The 18,272-nt window shown below is 43.1% G+C and overlaps 1 protein-coding gene across 3 annotated transcripts in view; it reads left to right on the top strand.

Moving 5' to 3' along the window:
- LOC149351104 (uncharacterized) overlaps positions 1 to 18,182 on the top strand; it is a 29,042-nt gene extending 10,860 nt beyond the window's left edge. For 2 of the 3 annotated variants that reach the window (XM_089580338.1, XM_089580339.1), the window contains exons 5-6: positions 780 to 1,151; positions 5,540 to 18,182. In XM_089580338.1, coding sequence (XP_089436464.1) covers positions 780 to 1,151; positions 5,540 to 5,794 — 627 coding nt within the window. In that variant the 3' untranslated portion in view covers positions 5,795 to 18,182. The remainder of the gene's footprint in view (positions 1 to 779; positions 1,152 to 5,539) is intronic. The other variant, XM_089580340.1, reaches the window with a different exon arrangement.
- Positions 18,183 to 18,272: the final 90 nt, after the last annotated feature.

The raw sequence follows: 18,272 nt of genomic DNA, 5'->3' as shown, positions 1-18,272 counted from the left end.
AACTGCAACACACTCTCGTGCTGTGCATTGCACATCGTCTTCTTTGTCCACAGATACTGCTGTGAAACTAATATTTGCTCTTTGAGCTATGTGTCAGTAGTGACAGAGAGATGTGCACTGCATGTGTTGGCATGGACAATGTTGTGGCAGAAACACAGCACTAGAGCAATATGCATTGGCATTGACAACATTGCTGCAGAAATGCAACACAGGAGCATAGGTCGCTTGTGTACATTAGGTGAATTGGCATTGACGATGAATAAGTTGAACACTCGTATAACTGGCTCCATGGGTTAGTGGAAACCTCAGCCTCGCTTTCAGATATGTGATGGCGGTGTCCATCTGCGAAAAACTGTGCTTTCGCACAATATTTCGTGCTTCACAATGCTAAACCTCCAGCAATTTTTTCTAGTTATTCGTAACCAAAGTTTGCGAAAATAGCAAGTCTTGTAAGTGTGGGAGTCTACCTTTTCATGATGAATTTGTTGTGCTTCGAATATTTTTTCTTGGCAAAAGTAACTGCAGAGTCCTTCTTTCCGGTCATCAGGCAATGACATTTGAACATATTAGCTAAATTGAGGATGTCAACCAGCGACCTATTGCAGGGCAGGATCTTATGTGATATTGCCCAGCTTCTGTTTACGTTAAACAGTGTAACTGCATTGTCCGTAATATCAGCTCTGAGGAGTAAGAAGCATGTTCGGCCAAAGCACACGCTTCACTTGGTGGATGCAACTCTCGTTACAGTGTTGTTGTGCTGGACACCCCTATCATTGCAGACTATCCACAGGCAGGCTTCGGGACAGTGGTCAACTGTGGCAGCAGCTCAGGGCAATGGGGGCACCAGCTCATTGCCAGCAGAGGCATGCTCTGAGTGTGGCAGGTGCTTTCGTGTTCGACGCCTTCTTCAGCTGCACCGTGACTCTGTTCACCGCAAACTGCGACCCTTCCTCTGTTCCTACTGTGGCCACCGTGCATCATCACAGAGCTCCCTCAAAATGCACCTGCGCCAGCACACGGGGGAGAAGCCGTTTGCTTGCAACCTGTGCGAGTACCGCACAGGGGACCACAACTCGCTGCGCAGGCACAAGATGCGCCACTCGGGCACCAAGCCCTACAAGTGCCCCCACTGCCCCTACGCCTGCATACAGGTGAGCTGCTTAGTTAGGCTTTTTTTTTTTTTAATTTATAAAGCATGAAATTCTTTCTAGCTGTTATTATGTGCATAGCACAACTGAAATCAAAGGTAGGTAATGGGATGCAAAGGAATCCATTGGCAGCCAAAAGAATTCACACAAAACCACCTACTACTTGGCAGAAAGTAAATGCACTGACTTTCATAAGACAGTGAATAAAAACTTGGTAATAGCCACATAATTACCTACCAGGGGAAAGCATTGATTGGTCTTAAGTGATAACTGTGACCAAGCTTAACAAAGAAAGTTTTCAGCTATAGTTTGTGACTAAAATACAGCCAGTTTGTGGTTTGTTGAGTTTAATGGCTTGAAGTTCCACGTGCAGTATTTAGGTACTCTAGGTACTCTGTAGGGCAGGGGGAATTCAGATTAAGTTTGACCACATGCAGTTCTTTAACATGCACTGACACAGTGCACAGGTGTTTTTCATTTTGCTGCCCTCAAAGTGTGTCTGTCGCCAGCTCGCATTTGATTTCATGACCTCGGTCTTGGCAGCCGAAATTGCCAAAGCCACTCAGACATCATGATTGATCATTTGCTGAAAACGCAAATTCAGCTGACTTGGGTAATTGAGCGGATCATGTGATACATTTATTTCATCAGAGCCTAGATGAAGACAAGTCCTCTTGTTGAAACGTTGGCAAGCACCCTGAGGTTTCCCCCTCCCTTGTTCACTTTGTGTTTATCGAGAACCATCTGACCAACCTCTCTCTACTTGGATCAGGGAAAGAGATAATCATGGATGTGGCACTGCACTGTGCTCATGTGTATCCTTGCTGCTTCCATGCATTTCATCTTGCAGCTTACCATCCCTTTCCAAAGAACATACCAAGACATAGCATGAGACAGGCTGTGCCCACACAGGGACAAGTACGAGCGTATGTGTGGTATAAAGAACGCAAGAACCACCTTTTTAATTCATTCTCAGATGACGTGTGAAACCTATTGGGATCCTATTGGGATGTCAGTGAGCTCACCGCAGTAAGTTTCTGCGTATTGGCTCACAAGTATGTCTTGCAGGTGTAATTTTACTTATGTCATCAAATATTGGATTTTTTTTTTTTTTTCTGAGCAGATCAAGTTGCAATAAATGTTCCTTCGATCGTATGTGCTTCATGCAAACATCACAAGCGATATGTAACTTGAGCTTACAGCAGCAGTCTGCAAAAAAGTCTGTACTGCTGGCAGTTTGAGTAAACAATTTTTCAGTGTAGACATTATCTGTTCACTAAGCATAATAACCCATTTGGTTGCTGGTCTGTGCACCTGTGGTACTGAGTAAACTGAGTTTTATTTAAAAATGAGCCATATCTTTAAATCAGAACTGTGTGAGCTTTTTATTATTAGAAGTACAGCTAGACGGGGTGTGGCCAGCGCACCGTTAGACCCACATAAGCCAGTGTAAGTAGAGCACTCTGCTAGAAAAAACTTGTTCTAAATAAAAAAAGGGAGGGGGGGGAGTCCAAGGCCAGTTCCAGTCAGCACAAGTCTAGTCCAGCAAGCCAATGGGAGGCTTAATAGGACGTCGTGTGTCAACAAACCGTGTGCTAGGCTACAAGAGAAAGAAATACAAGAGAAAGGCACAAATTCCAGCAACTGCCTGCACTACAGCGAAATTCTTAATGGAGCATTGTAATGCCTGACACATGGCTCATTTGCACAAGTGCATTCACCTGATAAAATGCGCACCATCGCTGGCTTGCGCTGCTTCAGCTATCAGCGAGCACATGCTGTCGGACCTACCAGAAGGTGCTCCAAATCTGCTCGGTTTTATGTTAGCGCACATGACTCGACATTTGAATTCTCATAAAAACTCCTAGAGAAGGGCCTTCATTCGACTGCTCCACAGGTAGCGATATGTTCCAAGTTAGTATTTGATTGCCTTTGCCTCCCAAAAACACATCTCTGCGCTACGAGAAACGCAATTGGAGAAGAACATATTGGTTTAGAACACTTTGGGTCTTCGAACACAATGTACGCAATAAACAGGCACATTTATTTTCATCTCAGAGTCATTTCTTTCTTGCAGAAAAGGCTTTATTCATTTTATTCTATGGAAACACGGCCAGTGCGGTCATCAGTTAAACCCACGAAATCGTGCTCATTAAAAAGATAATATTAATTGTTGTGGCTTCAAGGAAGTTTTTATATTTAGATGTCGCTGGCCATAAAAATAAATGGTTGAAAATCTAGAAGTAATAGAGAGTTTATTGCGTGTTTATGCAACCCTTTTCTCTCGGTTATCGGAACTTGGGGCTATTCACAGACAAGATCACTGTTCAAAAAGCCAAGCACGCGATCCCCCTTATGTTGTCTTCTTTTTGCGTTTACCAAACTCATTTTTAAAAATGTTATTGTGATATGAGCACCTTTGCTGGCCACTTCTTGTGTAGCAGGAAACTGCTTGCGCACAGCAACTTACCTCTTGAGCTGCTGCAGGAACGGGCCCGGACCTTACGTCTAGCTTGGTAGGCCAAGCCTGGGCTGAGTAGAGTGATAATGTAGGGGGCCTGGTTCGGGTCCGGGCTAGATACCATGGGTTGGAAGCAGGGCTCAGGCCTCAGAATGTGGCCTTCTAGTGTTGACGTCATGAGTGTGAACCAAATGGTGGTAAAATTTTTAAGTGCAATTTTCTCAGCTATAAATGCATATTTGGTGATTGAAAATGTCAGCATACCCAGAAAGAGCCATAGAATAGTCTTTTACTGCGATCACAGATTGCATGGATTTTTCTTCAGTGTACCTTTAAATGTGCGTCACCCCCATAGTGTTTCTTTGGTTTACTGTCTGATATTCAAGGCAACAGATCATGCTCATGTTTTTCTTTCTTTGTGTAGGACGGAGGTCACCTGAAATAAAATATTTCGAAGGAAGTATTCCAACTATGCTGTTTCATATTTACAAGAGTCAAATCCGATCATGAAATGTGAATTACTGCTAACTATCCTCGTAATTTTTGCTTTTTAATATTGTGGTAGTTTGTCTTAAATTTATAAATAATGTATCCTGAGAATCTTTAACCAATAGGTGTGCATAAAACTCTTGCTTCTTTCTCCATTTCTGCTAACATGGACATCGCTCGTTTTGAAACGAACTCATCAAATATAGGTAATTGATGCTATACTGAATCTAACATGCTTGAAGGAAATTGTTTGGCACCCATGCTGGTATCATTCCATGTTTTGTGCTGTTATACCTCAGCTTGTGCTCATAGTGGGGAGCTGCCACGAATCAAGCCTTCCTCTTATCTGTGCCATTTTTGTATGGCAAATATTTTGGGTTTACATGTTCTTTGGCCTTCTGTGATAAGTTGCCGCTTGACATTAACTACTCGTGCTTGAGGAGGAGTTGTTCCACTGCTTGAGCATGCAGGAGGCTAGTTTACTACTTCAAAACAAGTACAGTGTAGTGTGCGGTATTGGGGAACTATGTGTAGATTATTTTATTTTATTTATTTATTTCTTTCTTTATTTATTTATTTATTTATTTATTTATTTATTTATTAATACTGCCAATCCCTTTTTCGGGATTTTTACAGGAGTGGGTTTTGTCCGCAGTCGACCAGGCATAAACACAATTTCAAGTGTGCAAAAAGGACAGCGAAAAAGGCATTGGAAAAAGGCAATACAAAGATAACGCATGAATAATCATCACTTTTTCACTTCATAAATGATCACGAGAAATAAAAATAAATACATGGAAATACAAGTACATGGAAAACCCCCAAAAATATTAATTACCTCTTTTTGCTGTTTAAAAGGAAATATGCTTCGGTAGGCCTTTAAGTATGAGCTGGAAGTAATAATTAAATTTGCAGGCTGTGTTTCAATTTTTTACAATGCATGCACATGACTTGGAGCTGTTAAAGAATGTCCGGACTTGGCAAGCCAGACCACTGTAGTTGAATATAGAGAAGCACATGCTAGGAATTTAGCGTAGAGTTGTGGTGGTCCATGAACTAGCCAAATGCTCAGAGGTCACAGGAAATGGATGCAAAAGCAAGTGCTAGCCTTTGTCTTCATTCCCCATAGCTCAGGGCAAATGTCTGCGGTGGGAATTGGGGGACAGTGCATATTTTTTGGCCTTTGGCTGTGCATCAGTAAATGCATAAAGCATTGGTGGACGCCCCAGGACTGAGAAGTCTTGAATTCTTTCTGCAGGTGGCACTCCAACTGGGAAGCTTGCACAATATTTGTCATTGTACATTGCTATACTTTTTCTTTGTGTGGTGCAACAGACAGCATTAGAATTTTTTAATTCGTCATGTCAGCATCAAATAGCTAGGTGCATGCGCAGTAGAATGACTCGGATTTCACAGAGCATTTCCTCTCCCCTACATGCAGTCCAGTACATACAAGAGCCACCTGCATCGCAAGCACCCAGGTCAGAGTGACAGCTTGCTGTTTGCGTGCCCTCTGTGCTCATTCCGAACTGTGCGTGAAGACAACTACAAGGCCCACCTTTCAGATCACAGTGCTTCCGAGGCACAGGCACACAGTGGTGCTGCAGCTGCAGCTGCTGCAGAACAAGCATCTAACCTTTCCTCCTCAGCACTTACCTTGGGAGACATCGTGGGCTTTGCTCAGTCTGCTTCATGAACTACAACTGCTCTTCGCCTCTGGTAACAGCCTGTTTCTCTTAAAACAAGGTTTTGGGTCATAAAATGCTGCCGAAGAAATTGAATGTGCCCAAAGCGTTTGTCTTGTACGGTGTTCATAAACTGTGGGCCGTGTCATGGAACAGTTGTTTTCAAGGGCATCACTTTTAGGACATGCCTAGCTCCGGCTTGGGCAGTAGAACGAGGTGTAGTGAAACAAATTGCATCATGGATATCAGTTAGTTGAGTGCAATGATAGAAGTTCAGTAATAAAACTGGTTTTTACTGGCTGTTTTTTAGAACAAAAGTGCTGGGTCTCAGCAGATGCCTTCTAGTTGGCCCTGCAAACAAGGATGATGCTTTTACTGCTATCACAGTCTCTTAAACATGTCCAGAGAAGCACTGTGTCACCAAATTTGAGCCTGGTTTGATGTCAACTTGATGTGTCATGTTGAAGAGGCTGAGCCATCTGCTTTCTACAAAATGCACTAACAGAAATGAGATGATGTCATGTAATGCTGTCGGCAGCAGAGAGGCACATTGCTGGATTAAGCAGCACACTGTAATGTAATAGCGTTGTCAAAAGTTATTGTTTCCTTATATAGCTTCTGCAGTCGCCACTTACATGAAGAGGGCAGCCAGCTGTGTAGTGATAGCACTAACAAATGCTGGTTTGTTATGATGGACACATGTGGCATAAACCTTTGCTACTTTTTGTGAACAGTTGTCTAACATTTTACAAGTGTTTGTCCATCAGCTTTAGAGCACCATATGAGAAATTGTGGTTGTGAATTGCGTGAAAGTATACATGTACACACAGAGCTGAGGACATAGCTACGGTCATCTACTGGGCCGTCCTTTTTACACTGTGTCGCGGTTCTAGCTCGTTGTCAGCTTGCAGAGCTGTCTGGTGCAAAACTGGCATGTGCAAATGGCTGCCAATCACAGCTAGCCTAAAGTATGTCGAAACTGTTATGCATTGTGCTCAATGACCTGCTTTTGGTTTTTTTTTTGTTTGTTTACTTGCGGTAGCTTGTGTCTGCTTCAAAGTGGACAGTTCTGTGAACCAATAAGCATTAGTAATTGTGGCTGTACTCTGGCTGTACTGGTTGTACTATTGCACGCAGTGTGACTTGCAACGTGTGAGCAATGGCCTGATTGGTCTGCGGGAGCAGCTCATTGTACCAACATGTGATGCACCTGAGAATGTAAAAAGATTGTTCTGCAATTCCAGAGATGTATGAAGAACATTCGTATAACCGATAGATTTGACAATGTTTATGATTGTTACATAAATTGCGAAACTCAGCAATAGCTTGTGTTAATTTCATAGCTTGTGTGTTGTAAGTGTCTCTTCTCGTCAGTTCATCCTTGTCTTTTCATGCAGTTTTTTTTTTTAATGAATGTGCGCCAATCAGCCTGAAAATGTTTGGTCAAGTATACAGTTAAACCTGGATACATCAAACTGAAGGGGATCGCAAAAGAGTTCGATCTACCTCTTCCTTAAACCTTTCCTTCATGGTACATTGCAAGGGTCCACCCGCTGCAAGACTGCTACCATGCTTTTCCTTTCATTATTATGTTTCTAACCCATACACAGACGCGCATACTGTGCCTTTGGCAAAGCGAGGACACTCATGCCTCAAGCTATGTTATGAATCAAGCTTGAAGCACCACCAGTGCAGACTGGCGATACTGTTATCTCTGAGTTTCCTTAATAATGCTGGATGTCATGAACATCAATCTCTGTCTATGAATATATGGGCGTAAACTTGCGGATGTTTTAGGCAGCGCGTTTGTGGGAACCATCCCAAGCATGCTCCCAGTGCATGTTTGTGGGCTTTTGCCTCCCAGCTACATGGAGCACCTGAGAAGCATTTCGAAGTATTCGACAGTGCCTTGTGACCACGCATCCCAGCTGATGACGACAAAGGTTGCACGAGTCATGCGCTGAGTTTACTGTGTGGTCACGTGATCACGGCTGAATGTGCACCTCAACCGAAGACAAGAATTGGGGCAGAAGGCACATGTGCATGGCTGCATACTCCCTCATCCTGTAGCTTTGGCTGTGCTTCCCCCTCACCTATGCTTCACTGCACCCATCTCTCTTCCTTTCTCCTCACCACATCTCCTCCCCCGCTAACATGAACTGGTGTTTCTCTCCTCTCCTCATTGGTAGCTTTGTACGTGCTCCTTGCCCACCTGCGGCATAAGCTGTGTTAAGCAGCACGGACAGGCCATGCATTCGTTTTGAGAATGCTAGATGCAGATATTGCTGTAAAAAAGCAGGTTATTGGCAGGTAGAGCTGCTAACAAATTTATCCACCTAGATTTTACAGGCCTTTTTCCTGTTAAATCTAAAAGATTTGAAAAGTCTGCATTGTGTGTGTCTCTTATCACTTTATACTCTTCTCATGCAGTTTTTTTTTTTTAATAAACGAGCACCAACCAGCCCGAAGATGTTTGGTTGAGTGTGCAGTTGAATCCCAATGTATCGAACTCGAAGGGGATTGGGAGAAATGTTCGGTATATCGATATATAAAAAATGGCAATAACCTGGAAGTGAGAATACGTTGCACCCGAGCTAGTGACGGCCATCGTGCAGCAATGTGCCGCCCGCCAGCATGCTGGCAGCGCACCGCTCGCTAGGTGTTACTGGGCTTAACCTGCTTCTCATAGAAGACGCTGTGGACGGTGCTTTGGAACTAGCTACTGGAACTACTGCCTATCATAAAGTGTTTAATCTTGCTATCCATATACTATAAATAGAATAATCGGTTATTAAAATTGCGGCCCAGTTGGATTCTGCAATGCCTTCGGCAGCAAAGCATGCCACGTGAGGGCCATGGCTAGGCTTTAGTTAGGTTGAGAGAGAGAGAGAGAAACTAATGAAATACAGAGAATTTAGCCGGCGTTTAAAAATCGCTGGCATGCTACTCTGCGTAGGTTGACTTTACCACACGTCAGCAATGTGCAGTGGAAACTGAGTAGAAGAGACTGAAGGCGAGCCTCGAGCACACCCAACGTTCACCCTGTCGCACATTTTCACAGTGCTAGCGCTACCAGCAGGTGCCCAAGGCAGCGCAGCCGTCCAGTCTCTGTGTGCGGAAGGTGATCAGAGAGCACCATTTGGAAAAACGCCACTTGTAGGGGTGCGACGTATAGTTCGACATATTGAGCCATATTGAGGCGAAATTGCAGTTCTGTATACAGTATAACTTTCCTATACTTTTATACGGGATTTTCAATGGGATAATCTGTGTGTGCGGCATAGCCAATAATTCGGTATATCCGGGCTTGACTGTATTTGTCAAAGTGGCATTGTTTAATGCTTACTATAGCCAAGAAACTTAAATATGAAACTCCAAACTACACTAAGTATGGAGGCTGCAACTCTTTTGCCTCACATGTTCGAAGAAGGGAGAAAGCTTGGGGAGTGATGTGCTTCTTCGGAATGGCAGGATCCTGTCTTTTTTGTCATCAGGTGCATTGCATGTCACTGTCACAAATATCAGGTGGTCATTGGAGAGGCTTGAGTAGGTGTAACTTTTTTCATTGCACTGTGGTTTCTGATACACTGCTCGCTTTAAGCATACTGAAGCTTTAATCAGACATTGTTTCTTTCGTTTAGGTACTGTTGTGCAGAAGTGCTACTTAATGGGCCCCTGACCACATTTGGACATTTCAGTTAACTATAGTGCGTAGATGTGGTGGTCACACTTGTCTGTGGGAAACGTTAGAGTAACGTGCATTCAGAAAGAGGGCAAAAATTGAAACCAAACCCGCTCATGCCGCCTCTTAAAATATCCTGTCCCCTCTCCCTTGTCTTCTTTTGCCATTTCTGAATAGGTGAGTGCACTACTTGGTATTCCCAGCAGAAGGCCGTAATTGAAGCCAAAAAGCAGGTTAAACTATGGAAATACAGTACTCGGAAGTCTAGGATTTTCGCTCAGAAATACTATAAGTAGAATCCCGCTGTTACATTACCAGGTGCTGTGTTTTCCCAGCTGTTACGTTTTCCTGATCCAGTCCCGACCAAGCTCTCATAGAAACCCACGCAATACAGACTCGGCTGTTACGTCATAACTGTGGCAGCGTTCCTGTATTCTATGTCGTGAATCTCACTTCGCGATAGTGCTTTACTGTGTGCTGGGGCATTTTGACAGTTTATGTTTAATGCGCTCCGAAAGGTGACGGTAGACCGGTCAAAGCGGAACTCAAGACGCCGTTGGCATTTGGCCTTTGTGTCCGGCATCTTCCGGCATACTGTACTGGTGCCGACGTTGAGCACACTTACTGGCAACGTGAGTCTTTTTGCAGCTGTTGATGCCTTTCCATCGCCACTGTGGCGTGAGCACGAACGACCAAAGGTGCGAAAACAAAACTATGCTGCACCAAACACTGTGCGGGCAGCGCTTTGTGTTATACAGTTGCACGGGTTGGATCCAAGGCATGTTTCTGTCATCCACGTTTTCCTTGTTGCCTGCAGCTTAAAGATGCTGTTTCTAGGTTCTGATAGACGATTATGCATAGGATTAAAGCACACGCGTGCCCAAACTTTACCTGTTTTGCGCGCCTCTCTTCACTGCTGCCTCCCTTCCATAAACAGCTGCTCAGGTAGACTGAGAGCTATCACTGGGCATTTGAGTCATTCTGTGCATGCAGACGATTATGAATGCTGCTCTTAACAACTATGCGCATTTTTTTTTCATGTGTGGTTCCTGGCTGGTAAGTTTTTTTTTTTTGCGCGGTCCTGGGAAAAACGTAATTGCAGGGTTTTACTGTTTACTCACACAAAGAAAGAAAATTTACTTGCACATCCCCCCCCCCCCCCCCCCCACCCCACTCCTTAGAAAATCTGAAAATTTGGGTGGTGCGTTCATTATACGAGTTAAAATATTCAGAAAAAACTGAAGCGGTAAAAACGAGGCAGGAAGTACGCTAGTGGAATAAATACTTCATCCATGTAACTCGCCTTCAAGATAAAACAAAACGCACCTTCAGTGCGGTTTTTGTGCTGGAGAGCATAGTCAGCAACTTTTATCTTAAACAAGCATGTATAACTCGCATAGTGGCCCATAATGCTATCCAAAGAGAGCGCACAGCTAGAGTTCTCTGTAGCAAAACTCTCAGAATGAAGTGCGTGACTTGCAGCAGAAAGGGTGCCACATTTATAGCTAAGCACCAGCAAAAGCCAGGGAATATGGGGGGACTAGCAGTTTGGTGTCTGCTGCATGTTGTAAAAATTCCTCCAGCAATGTACACTGTAAAGTGTTCCGCTGCTGCATTATGTCCATCATTTTGGGAGTAGCACATAATTGAGTACAGTGCCTCTGTTTGAGTTGATGTTCAACTGTCGTATGCTAGGACACTAGGTTTTTCTCATCTCCTCTCTTTGTGTTAGCACTGCATCTGTTTCTTCTGGACCTTCAGCTGTTGCAATTTTCAGCATTTTCTTGATGTTCTTGGTAAATCATTGGCTTGATGCCACAGGGGGTTTCTCTGTGGTGCCTGGTTCCACTCACTGCTGTAAAGTTCGACAACTGTGGGCTGAAAAACCACAGTGTTGAGTGGTACACTGAAATATGTTTCTTCCACAAGCAAGTTTATCAGTGATTTAGTAATCTGAGCCAATGTGGGGTGAAATGGCTGTAGTAGTTTATCATTCCCAGGAGGATTCATACTTTGTGAAGTATTGTTTGTGAATGTCATGGCTTGTGATTGACTATATGTTGTCAGCATCTGCTATGTTAGCTGGCTCTGAAAGTATGTGTCTGGAGTATCTTGTATTTCTTTCCCCAATAACGCACTTCCTCTTGTGCAAAGTCCAGCCTCTCGTGGTGCCCTTCAGTACGAAGCAATGTTAGTGGTCATGCTTTTTGAGACTCTGTCCAGGCACTAAGATGTCATCATTTATGTTGATTACTCCCTCTTTATCTGGAAGGACTTGTTGAATGCCATCTTGGAAGGCTTATTCTGCATTTTCTCTTGAGGGAAGTCTTTTATATCTTCACAGTTGGCAGAAGACTGTGCACATGGTTGCAGTATGTTGCCATGTATAAGCCGGCCACTCCAACTCGCAGCCCTCACTCTTTAAAAAAAAAAAAAAGTTAGCTTCATGTATAAGTCAGTCTTCCTCCCTCTCCCTGCATGCAGTTCTAGCTAGTTAAAAAAAGAAATGTGTGCCTATGGTGTGCTCTTTGATATGCAATTCTTCATGGTTCCAACCTTTCTCACCTTCACTTGAGCTGCTTACCACAGTTGTAAACTTTTCCTTGAACTTTTTAAGGCAACATACTTTCTGCAGGATGGCATCGCAGCAAGTGTGCAGCTACAGTAGAATCTTGATGATATGATCCTGGTTTATACGAATTTCAGGATGATCCAATTCATAAAGTGCCCTGGCAAGTGTGCATTGTATACAATGGGCAGAAATTCACGTGTTGCGAACCGCCCCCCACCCCACTTCAGATGATACGAACATGTGAGCCACAACTGCACTCCCAAGCACTGAGTACTTGCTGTCTGCACATCACTTGTGCCAAGATCACTAGTCACGCAGTGCGTGCCTTGAGCAGTGAGCGGCGACGCATGGCCGTGATTAAAACCTGTCGGCCTGCGTAAATTCAGCCATGTCAGCTTGCGTTGCGTAAATTCTTGGGTGGTGCGAGTTACAAATTTGGGTGGTACGAATTTCGGATGATACAGATTTTTTCGTGACCTCATGAGATTTGTATGATTGAGATTCTGCTGTATCAGTACCAGATGCTAACGATGCAATTGCAAGGCTAGCAGTCAGAGGCTAGTGGAGATCAAAGGCAGAAAACAGTACAGCTTCGATGCCTTCCATATTCACATGTCACTCAGCCGACTAGCCTTGTAAGTGGCAAACTGGACTGCCAACGGTCCTGTAGTTTTGAATTTTGACATGGTGTACGCTCTGGATGTTACCGAAGTATGCTCTCTGCTACCTATCGCTTGCCTGTGAAAGTGGCTGCCGTGCAAGCATCGGGGTAAATGGCACGCAATTCAAATTTTCGTTAGCGGGATCAACCTGTGTATGAATTTTATTTATTTGTTTGTTTTTTTTGCCACATGGGCCTTCATACATCATGGCAGGGATGGAAACAAGCACGAGGTGCATAGTGCCCATGGATCGGCCGTACCTGCTAAACACTGCAAATAGGTCAGCTCCGCCTATAAGTCACCCCCCCCCCCCCCCCATTTCAGACGACCATTTTGGAAAAACAAAAACAAAATGAAAAATAAATAAATAAAGAGGCCGACTTAATACACAGCGATATATGGCATTTGTCGTAATGTCACAGGGGCTTCTCTATGCCTTCAGTCTTGATTTACTTGACGAGCACATGGCACTCAAAGACCATATTTTTTGTCAGTGCAAAATGGTTTTTTAGTCTTAAAATTGCGCCAGTACTCTTATGTTGTCATTTGTTTTCCAGCACTGAGAAGCAGTTGTTTTATCTTTGTTCTCTAGTCTTTTTGCGTTTGGTTGGGTCTTGTGGACTATTTTCGTTCTTTCACTGTGTTCATTTGTTGGTTTCTTTCTGTGTCACATCTTTATTACATGGTGCACTGTCTCTTCAGCAAGTGTAAGTATAGCACCAATTTAAATCTGCTGTTCATGTGATACCATCCTGTCCAGCTGTGCTGTTTTGGTAATCATGTTTTATTGTAGTGTACTCTGTGACCTGCTGTTGTGACGTGCTGCTTACAAGTGGGAGGGGAAGATGCACATCTGGCACGGAAAACAAACTGTATAAAATAGACTAATGATGTCAGTTTGTATCTGTCTTGGAGTATAATGGACAGATAGGTTGCTTGCAAAATATAGCAGCTTGGAATGCAAGAGGAGAAACTATCTAGGATTGGAAATGGCTTTGAAGTGCATGATGACAATTGTAATTCTATTGTTCGCAAGTCTTTTTCTATACAGGAGTGTGTTTCTCTGATGGTTATGATGCCTCACGTAGGCTAAATTTAAACAATATTTTTGACTAGACAGGGTTCAGGGGCCCATTAATGTTATTATGCATTCAGCATCTTGCCAAATTTAGGTGTGTGAGCGACTTATGCTTTTCTGGAGTTAGGTGCTAAGGACATACATTGGATCAGTGACCTATCATGTTCAACATTATGTTATTAAATGTGATAGTGTTTATATACATTGTAGGGCCACTTTTTATCTCCCGTGTTTTTGAACAGATGATGAGCGAAAAACATTTATCCTCGGGCGAACAAAGCAACTGCAGAGAAAAGCACAACCACAGGTTTGCAGCCTGTGTTGAAAGAGAAGAGGGAGGTAGGTGTTGTACGAGCTGGCACTTGAGAGAGGAGAACAGGAATATCTGTAGTAAATCGGCCTCTCAGGTGCCTCACCTTGGGTATCCTTTCCATGTGATCAGATGTGTCACCATATGCTAGAATTGTGTGTGAGAACTGGGTATAGAGAAGGGAGCTTGAATCCCCAACTGGGTACACTTCAGTGCTGTCAGAGCTACTTATATTGTTTCACATGGATAGCTGAATTGGATGACTGCAGTGGGTTCTTGAAGAGAAAACGAAATTGATACATTTTGGTGTGCTCTAACTTCAATTCGTATGTTGGTGCTACAGAAGGGTATGCATTTGTTATTAGTCTCCTGCTCACTATTATTAAGCCATGGTAACATGGTTTGTGATGTTTCAGAGCTGTGCATTGTGGCAGTCAAAACGGTTACAGGTAACTTGCTCAAATGGCAGCTGAAATGCATTCATGCATTTAAAAGAGCTTTTCTGGAGTTGGAGCTTGGCCAGGGATGATTAGTGTCATTGGTACCATGTCGCATATTCTCAGTGTTGCTAAGAAGAGAAACCATTAGACTTAACTCTGAACTTTGTTATGGGCTGCAACACAGTGTGGTGAAAACTGCCGCTCATTGGCACTTGGATGCCAGACGTGGAATGAAACATTGTGCACTATGAGGCAGGGGCCAGCCATTGTAAAGCCAACGGAACTACTCGGCATTGGAAGCAAAATGGTTTAAAGCGGGGATATTGGCAAGCAAAACAGGGCTTGCATCGATAAGCATAGACCAAATCAGAGGGGTTCGATAAATCATAAATGCTGTTCCATGATTTTGCTTTGGTTGCAACCAAAAACGTGTTTTTTAAGTTTTTCTTTTTTTGTGTATATCTATTAGGGTAGGACCTGTATTTTAACTCTTTGATTTTTGCAGGCATACTGTAATAACCTGAAGCAGCTAAAGCTCTTGTAGCACTTCAGAGGCAGCACTAAATATCAGCATGAGGACTGCCTGCATGAGGACTGCTAGACATGATAATTCTCTAATAATATTGATATATCAAGTTGTCATCAGCAGACTCAGAGGCACCTATAATCTTCTACGAGTTGCTTCTCCATGTGCACATGCCAGGGCACTGCTTTAGGTGCTTTAATGTCATCTTAGTCGTATAGGAATCATGGCCACAAACAGGGGTTACTGAATTAGCTTTGCTTTCAGCACCCCGAGTTCACAAAATATGCATTCTTCCCGCATTTGATTTAAACGTCTTTCACTTTTAGCGAGTGCAGATTTTGTGCCTTCTTTTTTAATCTCAACTGAACCGCCACAACTGCATCTGCTGCTTTAACCAATTGGTGCATGTTTCTGTGTAACAATGTTTGGGGAGATCGAAATCAAAATATGTGTACAAGTTTAGCGATGTGCCTGAAAGCTCCTTCTTCTCTGCATTTGATGTGAGGCATCACTTAAATGGGCAGTAAAGAGTGCAACTTAGGTCAGAGATGCACCCATGCATCATGGTCATGTGGCTTGGGAGATCTGATGTCCTTCTCAGTTTGCGGTACTAATTCTTGAATTCGTATTGTTTGTTTAGTGTGCCCTTGAAGCTCTATGAGCCTTTTGTGAAGCTTTTTCTTCAGGATAAGAATTTTGTAATAGTGTTATGGTTGTGTTTAATTTGCATTTTCTTGGAATTTGGTGGTTTGTTTTGTAGTCATTTCTAGTCAGTCTTTGGATCGCTGTGTTTGAGAATTTTTTTTAAAGACTACCTTTCTGTACCTTTTTTGTTGTTACCAGAAGAGATGCAAGAGTCTGGGCAGGAGTTTGGCTTTGATTTGTTGCAGCATGCGATTAGTGGGAACCCATGACATGCACAGCAACATTCAGCAAAGTTAATTTTCATCCGTATCGTAAGTGCATCGTGCAAAAAGACAGCTTTTTTTTTGTGTGTGTGTGTGTGTGTGTGTGTGTGTGTGTGTGCGTGCGTGCTCTTGGGATTCACTTCTGGTTTGCTTGAGATTTGAAGCACCCAGAATCGCAGGGCTGTGGCACCAGTACATGTTCATACTGCATATGTCTTGTCAGGAATTGCCGGCAGTGCTTTATGCATCAGAAAATCCATGTGGTGTTTCAATTCCTCCTCCAGTGAACAAGTACACAGAAAGGTGATGAGTGTGCCTTTAAAAACTGCGAGAGAAATATACACTGAGCACCACCTCTGATCACAATTCAGCAACATCAAAAACTATGCCTTGTACATATTGACACTATGATTTTATAACAGCCCTTGTTTATTTCAGTTAAAACGCTTGCGTACTTGAACCTGTCACCCTGCTGGCCATTGGGCAGGCGCTTGCCACTGGTGTGCATAAGCATGATAACTTTGATCAGGATATGTTTCGAGTCCTTCATTGGAAGGCCAAAAATGGCGTAGCTCTATCTTGAGGTATAAAAATAAGTTGAACTAATTGCTTTTAGGTAGGCATTAAAGCAGCAAAGAATAAATTAGGCATTGGCAGGAACTAGGTGTTTGTAGTGAGAGACAAGAATAACACTGTCGTGAGCACTTTGGATATGATAATTTAGCAGAGGAATTCCATAAGGATTCATACTGCAGCCAAAATAATGTCACTAAAATTACAGATAATGGTGCCAAAGAAATAGAAATTTTGTTATGAGCTGAAGAGGAAGTAAATAAATCCTTACAAACAATACAGAGCGAGAAAGCAGCTGGAAAAGGTCGAGTAGCTGCAGATCCTTTTGAAGGAAGTTGAACCTCGATATAACAAATATGGATATTACCACTTATTAGCTATATCACACTCTTCCTAAATATTTTTAACAAACATGCAATTTTTACTGTATATACCAAATGTGGTTGGCCATAAAACGGATATATCAAACTCCGAGCGCCAAGCGATGTCCATCCGGATGACAGCTGGCAGGCTTCACCAGACTACATTAAAGCATTCGAGCCAAAGTTCGCATTTTATTTCGCACTATTGTGTTTACTTCGCACTCGCCGACTGCAACCATGGGAGCTACAGCAGCGTGGAGGGTTGGTAGCCTAGTGGTTGACACACGTTCATGCTTCTCGCACGCGTCGGCAGCGCCCTGTAATCAACGGCATGAACTGTTGTATAGTCTTGCAGTAAATATCCTGCGCTCAGTTTTGGCTGTCACGAAGGTGATGAAAACAGCTTTAACTTTTACTCTGGCGTACCATTTTCTACGCAACATGGCTGCAATGCAGGAAAATTATCCTAGGTGGCATTTGGCCTGCTGCCGTTGCATGCTGGCAGTGCTGTGCAGGGAAGCCAGCCTAACTGGCACTCGGTTTTTTGCTGACTCAAAATTGCTGTGAGCGCCTTTGAAACGGCGCTAAAACTTCGGAAGAGGTCTTCTCGTTTCTGTGGTAAATATCTCCTGAGTTTCTGTTCTTGCACTGGTTAAAGTGCTGCTCTTTCATGCTTTTTTGATGAAATTTTGTATTCTTAATCTCAGCTATATCAATTATTTTTTTTACCTGTTTACTACACGAGGTTCGACGGCTAAGAAAGCTTGCGATGATGTACACAGCGTACCTCAAGACCTCAAATGTACCAGGAGCACAGAAGAATGCCAACATAATACTAATCCATTAGAAGGGTGATATCAAGGACTTGGTAATTGCTGATAAAATCAACGCAATGTTAGACTTTTATCAACCAAGTGGAGAGGTTGGTTTTTGGAGCTGTTACTCCACTATAGACCATGTTCATGCCCTCATTCAGGTTAGAGAGAAATGTGCAGATTATAAAAGGACTTTATATTTAGTTTTGCTAGATTGCGAAAAAGCATTTGATTCACTTGAAGTGTCATATGTCATGTAGATGTTGTGCAATTAGAGCATAAGTGAAGTGTGTAAATTTGCAATAAAATATCTACCAGGACTTCATAGCAGCCATAGTATTTCACGTGAGTAGTAAAACAATACCAGTTTTGAAAAAGTGTCAGTCTTGGAAACACAGTCTTTTTGGTGTTGTTCACTGCACAAAGCATGAAATGTATACAAGTTAGGAATAAAAGTTGATGGCAAACGCCTTAGCAGCCTCCAGTTCCCTAATGACTTTGTCCTGCTAAGTAGCCAAGGGAATAAATTACAGCACACGATCGAAGACCTGATGAGGCGAA

This window comes from Amblyomma mixtum, chromosome 3 (assembly GCF_055824585.1).
Source record: "Amblyomma mixtum isolate Tamu chromosome 3, ASM5582458v1, whole genome shotgun sequence".
Classification (NCBI taxonomy): Eukaryota; Metazoa; Arthropoda; class Arachnida; order Ixodida; family Ixodidae; genus Amblyomma; species Amblyomma mixtum.
This window is presented reverse-complemented; position numbering and strand designations above follow the sequence as displayed.